The following is a 23,852-nucleotide window of genomic DNA, read 5'->3' on the forward strand; positions in this document are numbered from 1 at the left end:
ATCCAGCACTGCCATTTACTAGCTAAGTAATCTTGGCCAAGAGATTCTGCTTAAGCCTTATAGTGCGACCAGTAATTCTTATATTCTTTTGAAAAATTAAATGATACTAAAGTGTCTGTTGCATAGTAGTACTAAACAATTAGTACTTTTATTAATAATTCTATACAATCTAGAAAGGTGCACAAAAGTATCTTCTTACAAAAAAATCACTTAACAAGGACATTCAGAAAGCAATGTCATATACATTTTAACACATAAATGGTGTCATTTTATAACCTCCTGATATTTTACAACATTCGACCAGTAAATACTTCAAAATGGCTTATGCTGGGGTCCTGTTATAAGGCTCTTGAGATCATTTTACAATAGTTTTCTTCTAATCTATTTATGTTTGGAAACAACTTATTATATTAGCACGTAACAGCTATGGTGTATATTTCAATGTGTTAACATATTCAATTCCAAACCTACAGAAGAAATATGATTAGGTTGCCTAATGATTCTTGAATTCAGTTTACAAATCATGTGATGCCCCAAATTGTTCCAAGAAAACGCTAGCTTGTAAAATAATTTTTTCTTTCAGAATACAAGACACATTTAACATACAGATTTTACAATAAAGTTTATTAGCTGTTCTCCTCTTTCTCATAAATGGAATGGATAATGTTGATAATTCTTTACAAACCAGTACTCATTTGTTTAAGAAACTGTAATGAGGAGGTTGTCAAAAACACGTATTTAATAAACTCCAAAAAAGCAATGGGAAGCCAAACAGTAATATTAATATAAAAGACCAGAGAAATTGATTTCTGAAATTGTTATCTACTTTTCACTATAATTTCTTAATTGCTCACCATGAAGATCTGTGCAACTCTACTGCAGAGCAGCTACAAGAGATGAAAGGTGAATAGTCTGAGGGGAAAACACTCATACACATGAGGTTTTTGCCTGTTTGCCTATTAATGAAAGGAGAACTGGAAAGAGGTGGAGACCAAATCCAAACCCAATGACAAGAACAATGGGAACAACACCCAACCCCCCCCTGAAAAAAACCCCCCACAAAAAACCAACCAGGAACCATTTGAAAACTTCTATAGAAAAGAGGAGAACATGCCCATATTTTTATGTATAACCTAATTTCCCTAAGGGGTTCTTTCCACAACCACCATCCTCCTGTTTTCACTTCACACGATTAAGGAAGATAAAGTCCAATCAATTAATATTTAACTTAAAACCAAACCAACAGAGTAGGTGGCAAAAGAAAAAAAATATATTTTAAATATACATATATATGTTTGTGTGTGTGCAACTATGTAAAGAAAATAATTCCCATAGTTACAGAGTTTAAAGAAAGTTATATATATATTTATATATATATATTTTATTATAACAAAATAGTCAGTTATTGTGGGTAAAATATTCATTAAAATCTGACCCCTAAAATGCATTTAAAATTTTAGACTATGAATTGGACTCCTTTCCCACTGCCATAATGATTACATCATCACTGTAATGTCTATTTTGTATTTATGTCTATGAAATTTTCTCAACCTTATGTGTAAAAGGTAAACTCCCCTAGCACCTAAACATGGCCTCAATTCAGAAAATGTGATGATCATTATGTATGAACAACTTTTGTAAGACACTATAAATAGTGTTGCACAAGTAGATTAAAAACATTTAAACATTGTTATCCTAGCAAATCTACTGGGAGGAAAAAAAAAACTTCAAACAATAAAAGACTTTAAGAAGATATGAATATGAATATCCCTTGTGAAATTATTAAAGTTAACTCAGATATTAATTTTGAAATTAAAAAACATATTTTCCTTATTTGTCTATAATGAAACATTTGCTTTGATAACGGAAGTCAATTGAGAAAAGGACTTGAGAGCTAACATGTTGGCCAAACCATGCTATTAAAGTTAAACGTGCATTGTTGCTCAAAGTTTACTAAATCATTGATTAAAACCACTTTTCTTTCATTTATATTGAAATTTGGAAAGAATGTATATAAAGCTTCTCTGAAAATCTCTTAAAGTTACTTTCCCTTAAACATTAAGGAATTTTACCACAATTTCCCCGTCTCCCCAAATCCTATTAATAGCTGGTCAGGCCATTCCATCTTCATTTGTGAAAAATGGCCACAAACCAATAGTGAGATAAAATAATACAGATGTTACAACTTGAAGGAGACACTAAGATGTCAAAAATAAGTGCAACTGCAGACCATGATGAGTGGGATATGATTCAACATGGAAAAAGTATTGAAGACAGACTCCAGAAGGAAAGGGCAAAGAAGTGTCAGAGAAAATGAGACTGTGGAAAAGAGAAACAGAGAAACATCAGTCCTCATAACTTTTCTTTTGCTGGAACCCAGATGTAAGGACCAGACTGTTCTTCTATGATCTGCTTCACTTGGTTGTAAATGTCTTCCAGCGTATCTCCCTGTATAATAGCTGTAATGATAGAAACAAAATCAGAAGCCTCCATTAAAATTGTCTATCTTCACCATTACAATTGTTGGTAAAACAGCAGAAGCTATATCTTAGAAATACTCATTCAGGAAGAGATACCATCTATGTATTGTTTGCTTAGAAAAGGCTCATTTCATGAATTTTCTTATTTGTAAAATAGAAAAAATTTTATTTTAAAAATTTATCAGAAAGCAAGATTTGGTGATTTTTTACTTTGTTTTGTGTATTTGGGAAATAGACACTGAAGTTATTAGAGGCAAAAGAGCATCTGTCTGCAACTTACTCTTCAATGTTTCAGCAAAATTATAAATGTGGTAAAATGTTAACATTTGTGGAATACAGGTATATGAGGATTGCTGGTACTATTCTTGTGGTTTTTCTGTAAGTCTGAAATTATTAAAAATCCTTAAAACACACACACACACACACACAGGTTACAACACCATGACACTTAATGGTACTTAATATGAATACCAAATATAAGCTAATCATTATTTCAAACAAACAATAAACAACAACAAAAACCTATCCAAAGATACCTAAGGAATAATTTAAAGAATAAAATGAATTTGGGAATTGCTACCTATTCTTCTCTTTTTAAACAAATAATATCTTAAAATGGATCAAAATTTATAAAGAATAAGAGAAAAGTCAGTTTCACTGAAGAAGTTAAGTCTGAATGTTTTCCTCTGGTCAGTATGAATTATTCCTGTACACGCTATCCTCATCGACAACCTAAGAAACACTAAATTTCAAGATTCCTCATCACTGCAACCCAGATTAGATGAATTATTCTGAAACTTATAGCACTTATTATTACTACTGGTAAATGTGGGCATAGTTCAAAATCCATTTCAATGGGTCAGTTCATATGGCTCCAAAGCAAAATTCTACCATAACGGGCACTGCTACACATCATGCCAACCTGTGAAATGTTCAGTAAATTCTTGTTCCAGTTTCATGGCTCTCTCAAACGTCTTTCTGGCTTGTTCTTCCGTGAGACGCTTATTCATTTCCCTATACAAATAAATTTAGAAATTAGTAATTACTACATTATAATACTTTTGAAAAAGGATGACAAAGGAGAGAAGACATATAAAATCATGAAAAGTTGAGCTCTGTTGAGAATCTTAATGTCATTAAAAACTACATCCAGTCACTGACTATGTAGCTTTTTACTTGGAATGACAGAAGGGTTTCAACACATTTTTGCATTAGTTCAAGACAGCCAAAAAAACTAAGCATTAATTTGACAGTTTTGACTTCGATGAAAATTTCATATTAAAATATGACTTACAGATCTACTTACCAATTTATAGATAGTAAAGGGGATACATGAACACATTAAATAATACCATGAGAAGGCAATCAGCAAAATATAGTCTGGGGAAAACTGCAGAATAAATGAGTTGGTTTCTTCAACAAATAAACAGAAAAAAGAGAAAGATATGAAGGGAGAATCTGTAGATCAAAAGACTTAACAACCAACTGTCACAAACAGACCTTGTTTGGAACTTGATTCAAACAAATTGAAAAAAATTAAACAAAACTTATGAAACAATCAAGAAAACATGAACTGATGATATCAAGGAATTACTGTTTTTAGTGTGACATAGTGATTTTTTTTCTTCTTTATGCTTTTACATATTGCCTGAACCTTCTACAATGTGTACGTATTTTTTTATACAGCAGGTTCTTATTAGTTATCCACTTTATACATATCAGTGTATATATGTTTTAGTGTGACATCACAGTGATATTTTTTAATAAAGAATTTTATCTTTCAAATATATACAAAGATGTACGGATGAGATCATATAATGTCTGGGGTTTGTTTCAAAATAATCTGGAGTGGAGGGGTAAGGAGGTGGGGGGATAGATGAAACGAGATTGGTCACAGTTGATAATTAATGTTACAGCTGGATGATGGATAAATGGAAGATTGCTCCCAACTTAAGAGGGAAAGCTTTCAATGTTTCATCATCAAATATGATGTCTGCTTTGATATTTTGTAGACGACCTTCATCAGATTAAGGAAATTCCCTTCTATTCATAGTTTACAAAATATTTTTGTCATGAATAGATGTTAATTTTATCAAATGCTTTTTCTGCATTTATTAAAATGATCATTTTTTTAATACTAAAAGCTGTTTTTTTTTTTGGCTGTGCCGTGTGGCTTGCGGAATCTTAGCTCCTCAACCAGGGACTGAACTTGGGCCACCACAGTGAAAGCACCGAGTCCTAACCACTGGACTGCCAGGGAATTCCCCGTAAAATCTGTTAATACGGTACACTACACTGATTTTTTAAAAAATTGAAGTATAGTTGATTTACCATGTTGTTAGTTTCAGGTGTACAGCAAAGTGTTTCTGTTATTTACATATCTATTCTTTTCACATATATATATACATATTCTTTTTCAGATTCTTTTCCATTATAAGTTATACAAGATACTGAATATATTTCCCTGGGCTATATAGTAGGTCCTTGGTGTTTATCCATTTTATATATAGTAGTGTATATCTGTTAATCCCAAACTCCTACTTCATCCCTCCCCCTCCCCTTTGGTAATCATGTTTGTTTTCTATGTCTGCGAGTCTTACACTACACTGATTTTTTTAAATTACTTTAAAAACTGTGGTAAAATATACACAATATAAAAGTTACCATTTTAGCCATTTTAAAGTATACATTTCAGTGGCATTAGTACGTATGCAAGCATCACCACCATCCATCCCTGTAATTCACTTCATCTGGTAAAACCAAAACTCTATACCTATTAAAAATAACTCCGCACTCTTGCCTCCCCCTGGCCCCTGGCAACCACCATTCTTTCTGTCTCTATCATTTTGACTACTCTAGGTGCCTCATATAAGTGGAATCATACAGTATTTGTCTTTTTGTGACTGGCTTACTTCACTTAGCATGTCTGCAAGGTTCATCCATGTTGTAACACATTGCGGAATTTCCTTCCTTTGTATGCATATACCATATTTTGCTTAACCATTCATCTGTCGATGGACATTGAGTTTCTTCCATGTTTCAGCTATTGTGAATAATGAGAACATGAACACGGGTGTACAAATATCTCTTTAAGACCTTGTTTTCAATACTTTTGGGTATATACTCAGAGGTGGAATTGCAGGATCATATAGTAATTATGATTTTTAGTATTTTGAGGAAGTGCCATAACTGTTTTCCACAGCAACTGTACCATTTTACATTCCCAACGGTACACAAGAATTCCAGTTTTTCCACATCCTTGGCAGCAATTATTTTCTGTTTTTTTGACAGCAGCCATCCTAATGGGTGTGAAGTGGTATGTCATTGTAGTTTTGATTTGCATTTCCCTAGTGATTAGTGATAATAGGTATCTATTCATGTGCTTATTGGCCATTTGTTTATCTTCTTTGGAGAAATGTCTATTCAAGTCCTGTGCCCATTTTTGAATCAAGTTTTGTTGTTGTTGTTGTTGAGTTTTAGTTTTCTATAAATTCTGGGTATTAATCTGTTATCAGACATATGACTTACAGATACTTTCTCCCTTCTGTGGGTTGCCTTTTTATTCTGTGGATAGTGTCGTTTGATATAAAAAGTTTTAAAATATTCACAAAGTCTAACCTTCCTTTTTTTCTTTTGTTATCTGTGTCTTTGGTGTCATATCTAAGAAATCACTGCCAAATCCAGTGTTATAAGCTTTTGTCCTATGTTTCCTTCTAAGCGTTTTATTGTCTTACATTTAGGCCCTTGATCCATTTTTTTTTTTTTTTTTTTGCGGTACGCAGGCCTCTCACTGTTGTGGCCTCTCCCGTTGAGGAGCACAGTCTCTGGACGCGCAGGCTCAGCGGCCATGGCTCACGGGCCTAGCCACTCCGCAGCATGTGGGATTTTCCCGGACCGGGGCACGAACCCGTGTCCCCTGCATCGGCAGGCAGACTCTCAACCACTGCGCCACCAGGGAAGCCCCCTTGATCCATTTTTAGTTGACTTTTGTATGTGGCATTAGGTAAGGATCCAACTTCATTCTTCTGTATGTGGATATGCAGTTTTCCTAGCACCATTTGTTGAAGAGACTGTCCTTTCCTCATTGAATGGTCTTGCATCCTTGTCAAAAATCAACTGACCATTTCTTCCCCCTGGTCTTTTATCTCTGTCATTATGCCAGTACCACAGCATTTTTATTTCTGTAGTTTGCAATAAAATTTGAAATCAGGAAGTGTGAGTCTTCCATTTTTTTGTTCTTTTTTAAAGATTGTTTTCGCTATTTGGGGGTTCCTTGAGATTCTATATGAATTTTAGTATGGATTTTTCTATTTTTGCAAAAAATGTCATTGGGATTTTGATAGGCATTGCATTGAACGTGTAGGTCACTTTGGGTGGTACTGACATTTTGACAATATTAAGTGTTCCAATCCATGAACATGGAATGTGTTTCTACTTACTTATATCTTAATTTCTTTCAGCAATGTTCTAGTTTTCATTGTACAAGTCTTTCATCTACTTGGTTAATTCCTAAGTATTTTATTCTTTTTGATGCTATTGTAAATAAAACTGTTTTTGTAATTTCCTTTTCAGATTGTTCACTGTTTATGTATGGAAATGTAACTGATTTTTGTATGTTGACTTTGCATACTTCTACTTTGCTGAATTTATTAGTTCTAATGGCTTTTGTGTGGAGTCTTCATGGTTTTCTACAGATAAGATCATATCATCTGCAAAAAGAGATAATTTTGCTTCTTCCTTACCAATCTGGATGGCTTTTATTTTCTTGCTTAATTCCTCTGGATACAACTTCTAGTACTACATTAAATAGAAATGGTGAAAGCAGGCATCCTTGCCTTATTCCTGATCTTAGAAGAAAAGCCTTCAGTCTTTCACCATTGAGAATGATGTTTGCTGTCAGTTTTTCATAAATGGCTTTTATTATGTTGAGATAGTTTCCTTCTATTCTGATTTTGTTGAATATTTTTATCATGAAAAGGTGCTGAATACTGTCAAATGCTTTTTCTACATCAGTTGATGATCATGTGATTTCCCCCTTCATTTTGTTGATGTGGTTTATTACAATGATCCATTTTCATATGTTGAAACATCCTTGCATTCCAGGAATAAATCCCACTTGTTCATGGTGTATAATCCTCTTAATATGTTGGTGAATTGTTTGCTAATATTTTGTTGAGGATTTTTACATCAATGTTAATAAGGGATACTAGTCTACAGTTTTCTTGTAGTTTTTTTTTTTTTTTTTAAAGAAGATGTTGGGGGTAGTTTATTAATTTATTTATTTTTGCTGTGTTGGGTCTTCGTTTCTGTGCGAGGGCTTTCCCTAGTTGTGGCAAGCGGGGGCCACTCTTCATTGCGATGCGTGGGCCTCTCACTATCACGGCCTCTCTTGTTGCAGAGCACAGGCTCCAGACGCACAGGCTCAGTAGTTGTGGCTCACTGGCCTAGTTGCTCTGTGGCATGTGGGATCCTCCCAGACCAGGGCTCAAACCTGTGTCCCCTGCATTAGCAGGCAGATTCTCAACCACTGTGCCACCAGGGAAGCCCTTCTTGTAGTTTCTTTGTATGGTTTTTGTATCAGGGTAATGCTGGTTACACAGAATGAGTTAGGAGGGATTGGCATTAGTTCTTCTTTTAAATGTTTGTTATAATTCACCAGGGAAGCCATCAGATCCAGAGCATTTCTTTGTTGGGAGTTTCTGACTACTGATTCAATTTTCTTAATATAGGGTGTATAAGTTATATGTATACAAAACTTACTATAGTTACAGGTCTATTCAGATTTTCTATTTCTTTGTGATTTAGTCTTGGTAGGTTTTATGTTTCTAGCAATTTGTCCACCTAGGTTACCCATATTTTTGGTGCCCAATTGTTCATAATACTCTCAGAATCCTTTTTATTTCTGTATAATCAGTAGTAATGTCCCTATGTTCATTTCAGAGTTAGTTTCAGAGTCTTCTTTTTTTTCCTTAGTCTGTCTACCTAAAGGTTTATCATTTTTCTTGATCTTTTTGAAGAATCAACTTTTGTGGCCTAACATATGGTCTACCCTGGCAAATGTCCCATGTGCCCTTGAGAAGAATGTGTATTCTGTTATTACTGGCTAGAGTGTTCTGTATATGTCTGTTACGTCTATCTGGTTTATTGTGTTGTTTAAGCCCTCTATTTCCTTATGTATCTTCTGTCTGGTTGTTCTATCCATTATTTTGAGTGGGGTACTGAAGTCTCCAACTATTATTGTAGAGCTGTTTCTCCCTTCAATTTTGTCAGCTTTTCCTTCATATATTTTGATGATCTGTTATTAGGTACATAACTGTTTATGATTGTTATATCTTCTTGCCATATTGAAACTTTAATTAATATACAATGTCCTTCTTGTCATATATAACCTTTTTCGATTTAAAGCCCACTTTGTCTGATATTGGTATAGCTACTCCTGATCTCTTTTGGTTACTACTGGAATAGAATATCTCTTTTACTTTCTCAGCTTGTTTGTGTCTTTGGATTGCATGTGTTTTATCCAGTCTGCCCATCTTTGTCTTTTGATTGGAGAGTTTAGTCCACTTACATAAATTACTGGAAATAAGGACTTCTGTACGTGATAATTCACTTCTCTCTTGCTGCTTTCAAAATTCTGTCTCTGTCTCTTAATTTAAATGTTTGATTAAAATGTGTTTCAAGGTGGGTCTCTTTGGGTTCATTTTACTTAAAGATTGTTGGGCTTTTTGGATGTTTATATTCATGTCTCTCATCAAGTTTGGGAAGATTTCGGCCATTATTTTTTCAAATATTCTCTCTGCCTTTTCTCTCTTTCTTCTAATACTGGCACTCCCAGATGCATATGTTCTTCCGGTTGATGGTATCCCACAGGTTCCTTAGGATCTGTTCATTTTTCTTCAGTCCTTTCTCTTTTTGTTCATAGCCTTGATAATTTCCATTCTTCTATCAAGTTTGCCGAATCTTTGTTCCTGCCTGCTCAAATCTGTGTTTGAATCCCTCTTTGAATGAAATTTTCATTCAAAAATTTGAATGAAATTTTTCATTTCAGTTATTGTACTTTTTGGCTCCAGAATTTCCTTTTGGTTTCCTACCTCTTTATTGATGTTTCCATTTTGTTCACACATTGTTTCCTTGACTTATTCCACATCTTCTTTGAGTTTGCTGAGAAACTTTAAGACAGCTGTCTTAAAGTCTTTGTCTAGTATATATGCCATTAGGTCTTTTTCAGGGACAGTTTCTACTGATTTATTTTTTCCCTTTGAATAGGCCATACTTTCTTGTTTCTTTGTATGCCTTATAAGTTTCTGTTGAATACTGGACATTGGAATCTTATAATGTGATAATGCCAGAGGTAAAATTCTCCTTCCTTTAGGGTTTTTAATTGTTATAGAGGTAAAATTCTCCTTCCTTTAGGTAAAGGAGGTAAAATTCTCCTTCCTTTAGGGTTTTTTGTTTGTTTTTAATTGTTATAGGATGCCTCCATGCCAGGGATTAGCCTGAGGTATACACATAAGGTCTTCTCAGATCTTTTCCGAGCCTGTGCCTTTCCCTGGGCATGTGTGTTGACTTTCTGAATACTCCTGTATATGTGAACATCCTAGTCTGGCTCCTAAGTGGAAAAAAGAAAACGTAAAAGAGGGGGAAAAAAGGCACCAGCCCTTAACTCTCTAGAAGTCACTTCAGCCTGAGAGGTGGGGCCCCGCAACAGTGGCAGTGGGGTTTACAACAATGGCTCCCTGCTTCTGTGTCTGCACCTCCACAATCAGAAGCAGGAATCAGCTATCTGAGTACAGATTCCCCAGTGTTTGGAGGACAAGGTCCTTATTCCCCACCTTGGCTCCACAAACTTTATGTAAGCTGCTCAAGGAATGAGTGCATGGCTACCTGCTAGGGGGCTTTAGGTGGGGAAATGGGTAGTTGCTACCATGGTAAGAGGTGAAATAAATCAAATTTGACAGTTCAAACCATCCCCTTGAAGCTTCAAGCCTTCAATGAATTCCTGAGTTCCAAAATACAGTTGACCCTTGAACAATGTCAGGGTTAGGGGTGCCAACCAACCCTCCACGCAGTTGAAAATCCATGTATAACTTAACAGTCGGCCCTCCGTATGCTTGGTTCCTCTGTTTCCATGGTTCTGCATCCACAATCAACTGCAAATTGAGTAGTACTGCAATATTTACAACGGAAAAAAATCCATGTTTAAGTAGACCCATGCAGTTCAAACCTGCAATGTTCAAGGGTCAACATCAGACAGATCCTGCAAGTCCAGCTGTTGTCTAGGTGGGGAGATAGATTCCTGGTGCTTCCTACTCCATCTTCTCTCTAGCTCTATCACTGATTAATCTTAAATGTTAACCTAGCCTTGCATTCCTTAAATAAACCCAACTTGGCTGTTGTATTTTATCTTATTAAAAAAACTGTTGGATTCAAATTGCTCATATTTTGATAAGGATTTCTGTATCTATATTCATGGTAAGACTGGTTTGTCATTTTCATTTCCTGTGAAATCTTTCACAGGTTTTGGTATTAAATTAATGCCCATAAAATTAGTTGAAGAATCTTTATAAGACTGGTATTACTTCTTAGCTTTTGGTAGAATTCAGTAAGTCCTTTTGGCTCTTTTATTTGTGGGAAGGCTTTTCATAACTAAGTCAAGTTCTTTAGGAGTACAGGTCTAGATTTTCTATTTCTTTTTTTCCTTTTCTATTTCTTCAGATTTTTTTAAAGTATAACTTTCAAACATAGAACAGAAATATCATAAATGTATATCTTGATGAGTTTTCAGCAACTTACGCTTACCTGTATATCCGGTACCTAGACTAAGATAAGAGAACATTACATCAGCACCTAAGAATCTGGGTGTCTTCAGTCCAGTCACCAACCTACCCTCAAAGAGTAACCTCTATTTGATTTCTATAAGCAATTATTAAATTTGGGATCATGGAATATATATACTTTTAGGTCTGAGTATTTTTTTACTCAAATTATGTTTGTGAGATTCTTCTATACTTTTGTGTGTAGTTGGAGATTGCTCATTCTCATTACTGTAGAATATTTCATTTTGTGTGAATATGTCATATTTATGTAGGCTCTGATGGGTATTTGGATAGTTTCAAGTTCTTAGTTATTTAGTATAGTATTTCCATCTAATCTAGTACATGTCTTTGGTAAACATACGTAAACATTTCTGTTGAGTATATATCTAGGAATGAGACTTTTGGGTCCTAAGTTATGTGTATGTTCAGCTTTAGGAGATACTGTAAACAAGTTTACCAATGTGGATGTACCAATTTACACTCCTATCAGTGTTATGAGCTTCAGTTGTTCCACATCCTTGCCAACATTTGGTATTTTTTCATTTTAGCTATTTTAGTATAATATATGACCTTGTGGTTTTAACTTGCATTTCCATGATTAAGCACTATCTAAAATGTTTATTAACTATTTGGATCCTTCTGTGAAGTGTCCAAGTCCTTTGCTTATTTTTCTACTGGGTTGCCTGTGTTAACATTTGTAATGTCTACTGGATGTGTAGTGATATTCCCATTTTCATTCTTGATGTTATTTATGCCTTTAAAATTTTCTTTCCTTGATCTTTCTTATTAATAGTTTATAGTATTTTCAAAGAAAACATTTTTGATTTCTTAATCCTCTCTACCATATGTTTGTTTTCTAGGCTACTACATCCTCCAAATTTATTTACTTGACAATTTTATTACCATTGAGTTCAAAACATTTATTAACTTATGGAGTGACTTATTCTTTGATCCACAGAATTTCCAAATATTTGGGGATTTTCCAGTGATCTTTAAATTACTCATTTCTACTCTAATTTCATCATGCTCAGAGATATTTGTTTTTAATCATTTGAAATCTGTGGCTTAGCATATAATTAGTTTTGGTAATTATTTTAAGTGCACTTAAAATCAAGGTGCAACTTTTGCAGATGTTGAGTGCAGTGATCTATGTATGTCAGTTAGGTAAAGTTTTTAATTTGTGTTGTTGTATATCCTTATTTATTTTTTTATTTGTCTGTTTTCTTATTCTATTACTTTGTGATTCTTCTGTTACGTTCGCCCACTATGATTGTGGAATTATTATTTTTCCTATATAGCTGTCAATTTGTGCTTTAGATATTTTGAGACTGTGCTACTAAAAGTGCAAAACAAATGTATAAATATATCTTTGTAATGGAGTGAACCTTTGACTTCTATGAATGTCCCTCTTTATCTCTAGTAATACTTCTTACCTTAAAGTATACTTTGAAAGTAGTATAAACCAGCTTAATTTATTTAGTGTTTGCATGGTATATCTCTTTTTTCTATTCTCTTCCAGCCCTTCCGTAGACTAATAATTAAGGTATGTCCTATGAAAGCAACATATAATTGATGGGTTTTATAGCACACTATCCCAAAATATGGTACCTTGGCATACTGAATATTTTATGTTGAAGGAATTTGAAAAATGACAGGTACAGGAAGGACTCTCTGACCTTCCCCTGAAGCAGGTCAATAAGGCCCTCATGTGAGAGGTGACCTCCCTATACCTGAAGAAAAGGACCATCTTTATCTCTGACGATGGAGGGAAGCTGAGAGGAATTTGAACGAACAAGCCTTACTAAGTTTCCACTAGTTTACTACTCTTAAGTCATATCGTCTGGTCCTATCACATTTTCCCATCACTCTCCACTCATCTAACCTAGTATAAAAATGTTCAGGTGTAACTATTTCTTTGGGTTTTCATTTTCTTATGAAGGGTTCTATGTCATGTAAAACTTAAATAAATTTGCATGCTTTTCTCTTGTTCATCTGTCTTTTGTTACAGAGGCCCAGCTGAGAACCTGGAGGAATAGAAGGTAAAGATTCTTTTCCTTTTCTACAAAAGCAACATATAGTTATTTATTTTTCATTCCTCTATTCTGACAATTTTTGTATTTTAATTGGACCATTTAGTCTAGAATTTAATTAATGAAACATTTGGGTTAATTTATACTATCTTACTATCTGTATCCTTTTGCCCCACCTATACTATGTTTCTATTTCCTCATTCCTCTCTTCTTTTAATATTTATTTAAATTCTATTTTTTGTCCTCTATTAGGGAAATATTTATACATTATTTTATTCTCTTAATGGCTAACCAGAGCTGCACTGCCCAATTAAGTAGGTACTGGACACATGTGACTATTTAAACTTAAAAGTTCTAACATATGTTACTTTATACTTTAGTATATTAACGTTGATGATTATGATAGTTAATATCAAGAGTGCTTATTTAATCCTCACAACAACCCTCTGAGGTGGGTATACTATTATTACCTGCATTTTACAGATAAAGGAATTGAGATGCAAGAAGGGTAAGTAAATTACCCAATCTAATAAGTAACAGAGACTAGATTTGTACTTAGAGGCTGTGCCTTAGGCATTTACACTTACATGATATTTTCCATGGATTTGGGTTTAATAAAAATGGAGATTGGGTAAAGTTGTGCAATCTGTAATCTCTTTATGGCATTTCCAGACACATCAAGGATACAGTGTTTGCCCTAAAACAGAGGGAATAGGGAAGAAAAACAAGTGAACCAAGTATTTTCAACTATATCAAAGGTACATTTCCTACAAGTACAAAATCTGAATTATGATATGTTTGGATCCTGTTCACTTTAAGCAAACTTGTCATTTCTGTTATGAAGACAATGAATAATGACTATGGATAACTGGTTTTCCATTCTCAAATATTACATTTAAAAAGGAATGAAAATACAGTTCCCTTACTCCTAGCTTTCACAGATCAGTAATCTCTCAAAATGGCAACCGATATGGGGTTCCTATCTTTTACTTTGCTGAGAAAGGGCACTAAAAAATACCCTAAGCTACCATCTTACCACAACCATCATTTCATAAAAGAATATATGATCAAACAAGAATGTAAAAGTGTAGGATAAAGGCGAATCTTTAAAACTGAATAAATTTAAATTTATAAAACCTCACTACCACTCTCTGTTCTATTTTTCATCTTACTGGTGACCAGTAACAACTTTATCACAAACTGAAGCATTTGGAAACCCCAATTCTGAATTTAAGACGCTTTCCTGACATGCTTAAATTCACTGCCAAAGGCCATTAAGGATTTTAGTAAAGATGAGCATTTCCATGTTAAATAGGGTAGTACTTCTAATTTATCAAACAGATTTTATTATAACATTTAAAGTCAGGTACGCGTCTTGTAATCTAAGGGCTTGAATCCACCTGACTGAATGATAATTTCAACTCAGTAGGACTATTTAAAATAAAAAAATTAATATTTTATGAATACTTCAAACATATAGAAGGTAAATAACAGATATACATGTACCCACCACCTCCTTTTATTAGATATTACTATTTTACCTGATTGCTTAGAAATTAAAAAAAACTTTACATTGAAACATTAACATTCTATCTTGTTTGCTTTATTTTACCTCCCTCTATATATATGTACACAATAGTTTAACAGTAAATTGCAAACATAAAACTTCTTTACCCCTTACTTCCTAAACACAATGACATCTCTGAAATAACCACAGTATAATTTCAGTTGGTCATCTAGTATCCTTTACGGCAAAAGGAGAAAAAGTATTCTTGCTCTAGGGTCCAATCCAGGACCACACATTGCATTTAGTTGTACTGTCTCTTTAGTCTCTGTCAATCTGGCACAGTTCTTTAGTTTTTGTCTTTCATGATCTTGATATTTTTCAAGAGTACAGAACATTTTTTTTCATAGAATATGCCTCAACCTGGGTTTGCCTGATGTTTCCCATCAGATGGCAGGATACGCATTTTTGGTAGGAATACCACAGAAGTGATGTTGCATCCTTCTCAGTCCATCATATCAGGAAGCATAAGATGTCTACTAGTGATGTTAATTTTGATCACTTTTTAAAGGTTTTTGTCTGCCAGGGTTAGATTACTATTTTCCTTTTGTAGCTGATAAGTATTTGGGTGAAGGATATGTTGAAACTATGTAAATATCCTGTTTCTCATCAGGTACTGATTCACTCATTAATTTTAGCATACACTGATGATTCTTGCCTGAAACAATTATTATCATGGTGGTTGTCAAGAGAGGTCTCCTAATTCCATCATTCCTTCTAACCTTATTAGTAGACATTCTAATAATGTAAGGTAAAGCTTTCCCTTCTATCTACTTATTTATTTATACCATTATGGACTCTTGGATTCTTGTTCTCTATGTTATAATCAGTTATTATCATTTATTTTAATATTCCAATTATGCCAGACTTGGCCACTGGGGGGCCTTACAGGTTGGTTTCAGTGTCTTTTTGACAAATTTGTATCATTCTTTAAGCACTTCCTTAGTTTTCTGACAGAGCAAAATGTTCTAGGCTCATCTTGTACTTTCCCAGTGGAATCAGCCATTATTCTAATGAGTTCTGGACCTTTTTAATGGAGGGTAGTATTTAGAAGCCAAGATCTAGACACTAGATATTCTCACTGTTTATTGAGGAGTCATCATTTTTAGCCCTTCTTTGTGGACAGAGCAAGAAAACATATATACACATTTATATTTCTATATCTGTATTAAGATGCATGGGCTTATATTCATATCTCTAATTCCAATCCAATTACCATAGAGTTTATTCTACTCTCTCCCCTTTCCATATTTCTAAAATCCCTTCTTTGACAGTGAGAAATCTAGCTCCCATCAATTGTCAATACATTAATTTATTTGCTCAACTCTAAAATATACCTTAAAGTAGTTTCAGACCTATTAACCCATACCACTCCGATTAGAGTTCAATATTTGTTCATAGGCTTTCTGTCTTTAGCCTGTCTTCAAGGATTATTGGGATTAAGACTTCTCCTCTCCCTTCCTCTCTTCAATGAAGTTATTTGAAAATTAATTTAAAAATAACTATTTGAAACAGACTAGGTTTAGTTTGCTTATATATCATTCGGCCTTCCCCTCATCTTCTCTTTTTAATATACAAAATGTTAACACAGTTCTAAAGTCAAAATTATACAAAAAGGTATACTTGGAGAAATGCTACACCTCCATCCCTTCTACCTCAATCCCAATCTCCCATCCTTTCCACTCCTCCCTCGTAGGTAACCGATCTTAGGTTTGATTTATCATTTTTATATCTTATTTTTGTGTGAATTGTGTATTTATATCTTTCATCCATTTTCTAATAGATTTTGGTCTCTATTCACTCAATTTTTAAGAGTTTTTAATATTCGGGAATATCAACCCTTTTCTTGAAGATTTTTTCTGTCAGTTGCTTTTTGACATTGGTAATGGTGTTTTCTATTAGTTTTAGGAAAAGTTTTTTGGTCAAGCAAAAGTCTTTTTGTTTTCATGTGTTCAGAAGTTATCAGTCTTTTAACTGCATCTGAATTTTGATTCATGGTTAAAAAACCTTCCCTATGCCCAGGTTATATTTTCTTCTGTCAATTGTATTAGAGCCAATTTTTGTGTATGGTGTGAAGTATGGTTCATTTATTTATTTATTTATTTATTTATTTGGTTGGTTGGTTGGTTGGTTGGTTGCACTGGGTCTTAGTTGCAGCACCTGGGCTCCTTGGTTGCAGCTTGCGGGCTCCTTAGTTGTGGCATGCGAACTATTAGTTGTGGCATGCATGTGGGATCTAGTTCCCTGACCAGGGATTGAACCCAGACACCCTGCATTGGGAGCACGGAGTCTTATCCACTGCGCTATCAGTGAAGTCCCCCTGAAGTATGGTTCTAATTTACCTTTTCTCCAGTTGTTCCAGCACTATTTACTTAAAAGCCCATTATTAAAAGCCCCAGTGATATGAGATTGCACCTTTGTCATATACTATATTTTCATATGTACTTGTGTCTTTTCTGGATTCTCTTTTCTATTCTACTCGTCTTTTTGCCCTATTCATGGGTCATTAACACACTGTTTTAATTAAGAAGTCTTAATAGTATTCTTTAATATCTGGTAGGGCTAGAATCTCTTGTAGCTTTTCTTTTTGTGTTGCCTTGGCTTCTCTTATGAACTTCAATTCAATCTGTCTAACCCCATAAAAAAGCTGGTAGTTATTTTTACCAGGATTGTGCTCATATATAAATTAGCTTAGATAGAACTGGCAGCTTTACAACATTGAATTGTCATAGCTAAGAACAAGGGATGTCTTTACATTTGATCAAGTCTAATATTCTGTTTTTCAGGAGTGTTTTACAGATTTCTTCATGTAAGTCTGCATATTTCTCATTAAGTCTACTAAGTATTTTACATGCTATTTCTTACATTATAAATGGGGTTTTCTCTATAATCATCTTCTGATTACTGTTCATGTAAAAGAAAGCTATTAATTTCTGCATATTAATTTTATATGCTACCTTACTCTAGCTTTTTATTTTGTCTTTGATTTTATAAGTTTTTAATTTTATAATAAATTTATATTTTACAAAATAAATTTTATAATAAATTTTGTATGGTTTCTAGGTTACTATATTATCTGAAAACAGAGATAGTTTTATTTCTTTTCCAATTCTTATGCCTCTGATTGATTTGTATTGTGTAATAGCATTGACTAATACCTTGAGTAGTAGTAGAGATAATGGACATCCTTGCCTTGCTCCTATCATAATGGCACTGCCTCAATGTTTCTCCCATTAAGGATTTCGATCCGTCCATCTCAATCTTTTTCTTTATTCTCTTTAAAAAAATAACAACAATCTCTGTATTTTTGAGACTTCCCCCTCCCAGTAGAGGTACTGGATTTTACCAAATGCTTTTCAGGCATCTGTGAATATATGATTTTTCTCTTTAGATCTGTTAATGTGGGAGATTACATTAATGGATTTCCTAATATTGAGCTGACTTTAAATACCTTTAATCCCATTTGGTCATGGTATATTATTTTTCAATGTGGTATTGGATTCTGCTTATTAAAATATTTAACTTTTATATTAATATTTATCAGTGATACTGATCTATAATTTTCACTGTCTTCATCAGGTTTAGATATCAATATTAGACTTGCTTCATAAAAAGAATGCTCTTGAACAGTATTTATGGAGCTTTAGGATGATCTAACCTTTCAAGATTTATTAGAATTCCCCCATGAAGTCATCTGGGCCTCATATTTTTTGTGGCATAGTTTCCTGATAACTTGCTCTATTTCTTCTAAAAATTTCTTCTTCTATAGAAATCTTTCCATCTCTAATAGGTCAACTTTGGTAAACTGTATTTTTCTAGGAAATTATCCATCTCAACCAAGTTTAAAATTTTATTTATATAAAGATATGCAATATAGTCTTTTATGATTTCATAATATTTCAATGGTTATGTCCCCTTGTCATTTCCTGTGTCTAGTGTTTGTGATTTTCCCCTTAAAATAAAATCAGGTTAGCTAGTAGTTTGTCTATTGTGTTATTTCTTTCTAGATCTTCTGCTTTTCTCTTCTCCACCTTAATTTCTTACAAAAATCTATTTTATTAATTATTTTTATTATAAAGAATATGTATGCAAGTGACAAAAATCTTAAGTAGTTCAGAAAGCATATAATGTTAAAGATACAAGTTCTGTTTTCCCCCAAAGCACTAGGAGGAATGTCAGTTAAAAGAAAAAAAGGCTCAGTTAAGGCATAACTGACATACAATAAACTGCAGATATTGAAAGTATACAATTTGGTAAGTTTTGACATGTGTATACACCTTGAAATCATCACCATAATCAAAATAATAAGTATATCAGTCACTCCCCGGTTTCATGCCTCTTTGTAACCTCTCCTTCCTGTCCTTCTCCAAGCAACCACTAGTCTGCTTTTTGTTAATATAGATTAGTATGAAATTTCTAAAACTTTATATAAGTACAATTATTCAGTATGTAGTTTACTGTCTGGCTCCTTTCACTCAGCATAACTACTTTGGGATTCATCCATGCTGTTGTGTAACATCAACAATTTATTACTTTTTATTGCTGAGTAGTAGTCCATTACATGAATATACCACACTTTGTTTATCCATTCACCAGATGAGGGACATCTGGGTTATTTCCAGTTTTTGTCCATTATAAATAAAGCTGTTACAAATATTCATGTTAAGTCTCTGTATGGACATATGATTTCTTTCCTCCTATCTCTGTCAAAACTTGGTAATGGTCAGTTTAAAAAAACTTAGCCATTCCAATGGGTATGTAGTGGTTCCTCATTAAGGTTTCAATCTGCATCTACCTAATGACTGACTGTGTTGAGTATCTTTTCACGTGTTTATTGGCCATTTTTATATCTTCCTTCGAGAAACGTCTTTTCAAATCCTTTGTTCATTTAAAAATAGGGTTGTCTTTATTATTGTAATGAAAGAGTTCTTTACATGTTCTAGATACAAATCTTTTATGAAATATATGATGTGAAAATATTTTCTCCTAGTATATGGCCTGTCTTTTTATTCACTTAACAGTGTTTTTTTCTTTTTCCCCCAAGAGCAGAAGTTTTAACCTTGATGAAGTCCAATTTATCATTTTTTTTCTTTTATGGATCGTGCTTTTGGTATATTATCTTAGGAATCATTGCCAAACCCAAAGTCATGAAGATTTTTCCTATGTTTATAGTTCTAGGATTCAGATTTAGAATCTGTTTTGAGTTAATTTCTGTGTATGGTATGAGGTGTGGCTAGTCAATTGTTCCATCACCATTTGTTGAAAGAATATCCCTTTCTCCACTGAATTGCCTTTGCACCTTTGACCACAGCTGTCCATATATACGTGGGTCCATTTACGGATTCTCTAGTATGTTACACTGATCTACCTATCTTTTTTTTTTTTTTGTGGTACGCAGGCCTCTCACCGTTGTGGCCTCTCGCACTGTGGAGCAGAGGCTCCGGACACGCAGGCTCAGCGGCCATGGCTCATGGGCCCAGCCGCTCCGCAGCATGTGGGATCGTCCCGGACCAGGGCAAGAACCCGTGTCCCTTGCATCGGCAGGCGGACTCTCAACCACTGCGCCACCAGGGAAGCCCTGACCTACCTATCTTCATGCCAATATCTTTATGCACACCATCTTAAGTGTATTTTTATAAATTTCAAAATGAAGTAGGGTGAGTCCTTCAGCTTCGTTCTTTTTCAAAGTTCTTTTTGGCTATTTTAGATCTTTTGCATTTCCATGTGAACTTTAGTATTATTATCATGTCAATTTCTACAAAAAGAACTCCTGGGATTTTTGATTGGGGTTGTACTGAGCCTAAAGTGCAAGTGAACAAAACTGATATCTAAACAACACTGAGCCTTTCAATCCATGAGCATGGTGCATCTTTCCATTTATTTAGGTCTTCTTTAATTCTCTCAGCAATGCTTCGTAGTTTTTAGTGTACTGATCTGCAAATTTTTGGTAAGATTAAGCTCTATTTAATATTTTTTAATGCTGCTACAAATAATGTTTTTTAAAATTTCAATTTGGTCTAGTATATAGAAATACAATTGATTTTTGTATATTGATCAATACTGTATCCTTTGATCTTGCTAAACTTATTTACTAGTTCTAGTAGCATTTTTTTTTTTGTAGATTCTATCAGATTTTTTACATAGACAATCATGTTGTCTGCAAATAAGGACAATTCTACTTCTTCCTTTCCAATTTGGATGACTTTTATTTCTCTCTCTTGTCTTACTGCACTGGCTAGAACCTCTAGTACAATGCTGAAAACAAGTGGTGAGAGTGGGTATCCTTGACATGTTTCTGATTTTAGGGGGAAAACACTGAGCTTCTTTTATCATTAAGTATGATGATAGGTGTAGGATTTTTAGAATATTATTTATCAGTTTGAGAAAGTTCTTTTCTATTCCCAGTTTGTGGAGAGTTTAATCAAGAATGGATGTTGGGGGACTTCTCTGGTGGTGCAGTGGTTAAGAATCTGCCTGCCAATGCAGGGGACACAGGTTTGATCCCTGGTCCGGAAGATACCATATGCTGTGAAGCAACTAAGGCTGTGCATCACAACTACTGAGCCTGTGCTCTAGAGCCCGTGAGCCACAACTACTGAAGCCCGTGTGCCACAATTACTAAAGCCTGCGTGATCTAGGGCTCATGTGCTGCAACTACTGAGCCTGCGTGCTGCAACTACTGAAGCCCACGCGCCTAGAGCCTGCTCTCTGCAACAAGAGAAGCAACCGCAGTGAGAAGCCTGTGCACCACAACGAAGAGTAGCTCCCGCTTGCCGCACTAGAGAAAGACCGCACACAGCAACAAACACCTAATGCAGCCCAAAAAAAAAAAAAAAGGATGTTGGATTCTGTCAAAGCTTCTCCTAAACTATGGGGATAATCATATGGTTTTCCTTCTTTAGTTTAATATGGTGAGGTAAACTGACTGCTTTTCTCATGTTAAAATTTACCTGGAATTCACTGGATAAACCCTAACTTGGTGGTTATATTATCTTTTTTATATTGTTAGATCAAATTTGTAAAAATTTTGTTTAGAAATTCTGCATCTATGTTCACAGAAATTGGTCTGTAGTTTTTTTGGTAATGTGTAGTCAGGTTTTGAAATCTAAGTAATGCTGGACTCAGGATAAATTGGGAAGCACTCCCTCTTTTTAAATTTTATGGTAGAAAATGGGTATTATTTCTTATTTCTTCCTTAAGTGTTTGGTAAAATTTATTAGTGAAGCCATCTGGGCCTGGAGTTTTCTTTGTGGAAAGGTTTTTAAATACAAATCAATTTCTTTAACAGATGTAGGGCTATTCAAATTATCTATTTCTTCTTGAGCTTAAGTAGTTTATTCCTTTCAAGGAATTTATCCTTTTCATCTAAATTGTTGAACTCAGTGGTATAAAGTTGTTACTAATTTCTGACTTTTCTTTAAATATTTGTAGATTTTGTTATTTCTCTCATTCCTGATTTTGGTAATTTGTGTCTTCTTTCCTTTTTTCTGATCAGTCTGGTTAAAGGTTTATCAATAACTTTGATCTTCTCAAAGGACAAGTTTTGGTTTCATCGATTTTATCTATTGCTTTTGTTTTATTAGTTTCCTCTCTGATCTTCATTTTCTTCCTTCTGCTTACCACATAATTTCTGCTTTTATTTATATTATGTTCTTCCTTTATCTTTTTCTAGTACTTTACACTAGAGATTTGGTTTATTTATTCTCATTCATTTAAAAAAATTTATTTATTTAATTTTATTTTTGGCTGCGTTGGGTCTTCGTTGTTGCATGTGGGCTTTCTCTAGTTGTGGTGAGTGGGGGCTACTCTTCGTTGCAGCACGCGGGCTTCTCATTGTGGTGGCCTCTCTTGTTGCAGAGCATGGGCTCTAGGCACGTGGGCTTCAGTGGTTGCAGCGCGCAGGCTTGGCAGTTGTGGTGCACGGGCTTAGCTGTTCTGCAGCATGTGGGATCTTCCCCGACCAGAGCTCAGACCTGTATCCCCTGCATCGGCAGGCAGATTCTTAACACTGTGCCACCAGGGAAATCCCTATTCACATTCATTTTTCTTTGGAAAAGTTCTTAAGGCTATGAATTTTCCTTTGATCACTGTTTTAAATGTATCCCATGGATTCTGATATGTACTACTTTCATTTTTAAGAAATTCTGTAATTTCATTTTGTATTTTCTCCTTCACTTAAGAGTTAAGAGGTGGCTTTAAATTTCCTAACTGGGAGAGAGACTGGCCAAGATGGCAGAGTAGAAAGACCCTGAGCTCACCTCCTCTCATGAGCACACCAAAATCACAACTACCTGCAGAACGACCAGGTATGAAAAAGATCAGAACCTACCAGAAAAGATCTACAACTAAACACATAGAGAAGGAATGACAACAAGACAGGTAGGAGGGGTGTACTTGTGATATAATCAAGTTGCATACCCCTGGATGGGTGACCCATAAACTGGAGAATAATTATATTACAGAGGTTCTTCCATAGGAATGAGAGTTCTGAGACCCATGTTGGGCTCCCCAGCCTGGGGGCCCTGCACAAGGAAGACAAGTCTCCACAGCATTTGGTTCTGAAGGCCAGTGGAGATCAATTTGTGAGTCCCAAAGGACTGGGGGAAATAGAGACTTCACTATTAAAGGGTGCACACAAAATCTCACATGCACCAGCACCCAGGGCAAAAGCAGTAATTTGATGGGAGCCTGGGCTGACCTACCTGCTGGTCTTGGAGAATCTCCTGGAGAGGTGGGGTGGCTGCCACTCACCCTGGGGACACAGACACTGGTGGCAGCCACATGTGGGAGTTTTCTACCATGTGGATACTAGTGTGGGTGGTCGTCATAGTGGGATCCTCCTTATGGCTCATTAGTGCCAAGACCTGGCCCCACCTAACAGCCTGTAGGTGCCACTGCCAGCGCCAGGTGCCAGTGATGCCTCAGGCCAAACAACTAACTAGGTGGGAATACATCTCTACCT

General features: G+C 34.8%; 1 protein-coding gene across 10 annotated transcripts in view; it reads right to left on the reverse strand.

Annotated features, from left to right (window-relative positions):
- Positions 1 to 605: 605 nt before the first annotated feature.
- The window catches only part of DLG1 (discs large MAGUK scaffold protein 1), a 288,677-nt gene continuing 265,430 nt past the window's right edge, over positions 606 to 23,852 (reverse strand). For all 10 annotated transcript variants that reach the window (XM_082625021.1, XM_082625022.1, XM_082625027.1 and 7 more), the window contains 3 exons: positions 13,914 to 14,023; positions 3,403 to 3,494; positions 606 to 2,459 (listed from right to left, as the gene is read on the reverse strand). In XM_082625021.1, the coding sequence (XP_082481147.1) occupies positions 2,353 to 2,459; positions 3,403 to 3,494; positions 13,914 to 14,023 (309 nt within the window). In that variant the 3' untranslated portion in view covers positions 606 to 2,352. The remainder of the gene's footprint in view (positions 2,460 to 3,402; positions 3,495 to 13,913; positions 14,024 to 23,852) is intronic.

The sequence above is a fragment of the Mesoplodon mirus genome (genome assembly GCF_964341445.2).
Source record: "Mesoplodon mirus genome assembly, chromosome: 6".
Taxonomy (NCBI): domain Eukaryota; kingdom Metazoa; phylum Chordata; class Mammalia; order Artiodactyla; family Ziphiidae; genus Mesoplodon; species Mesoplodon mirus.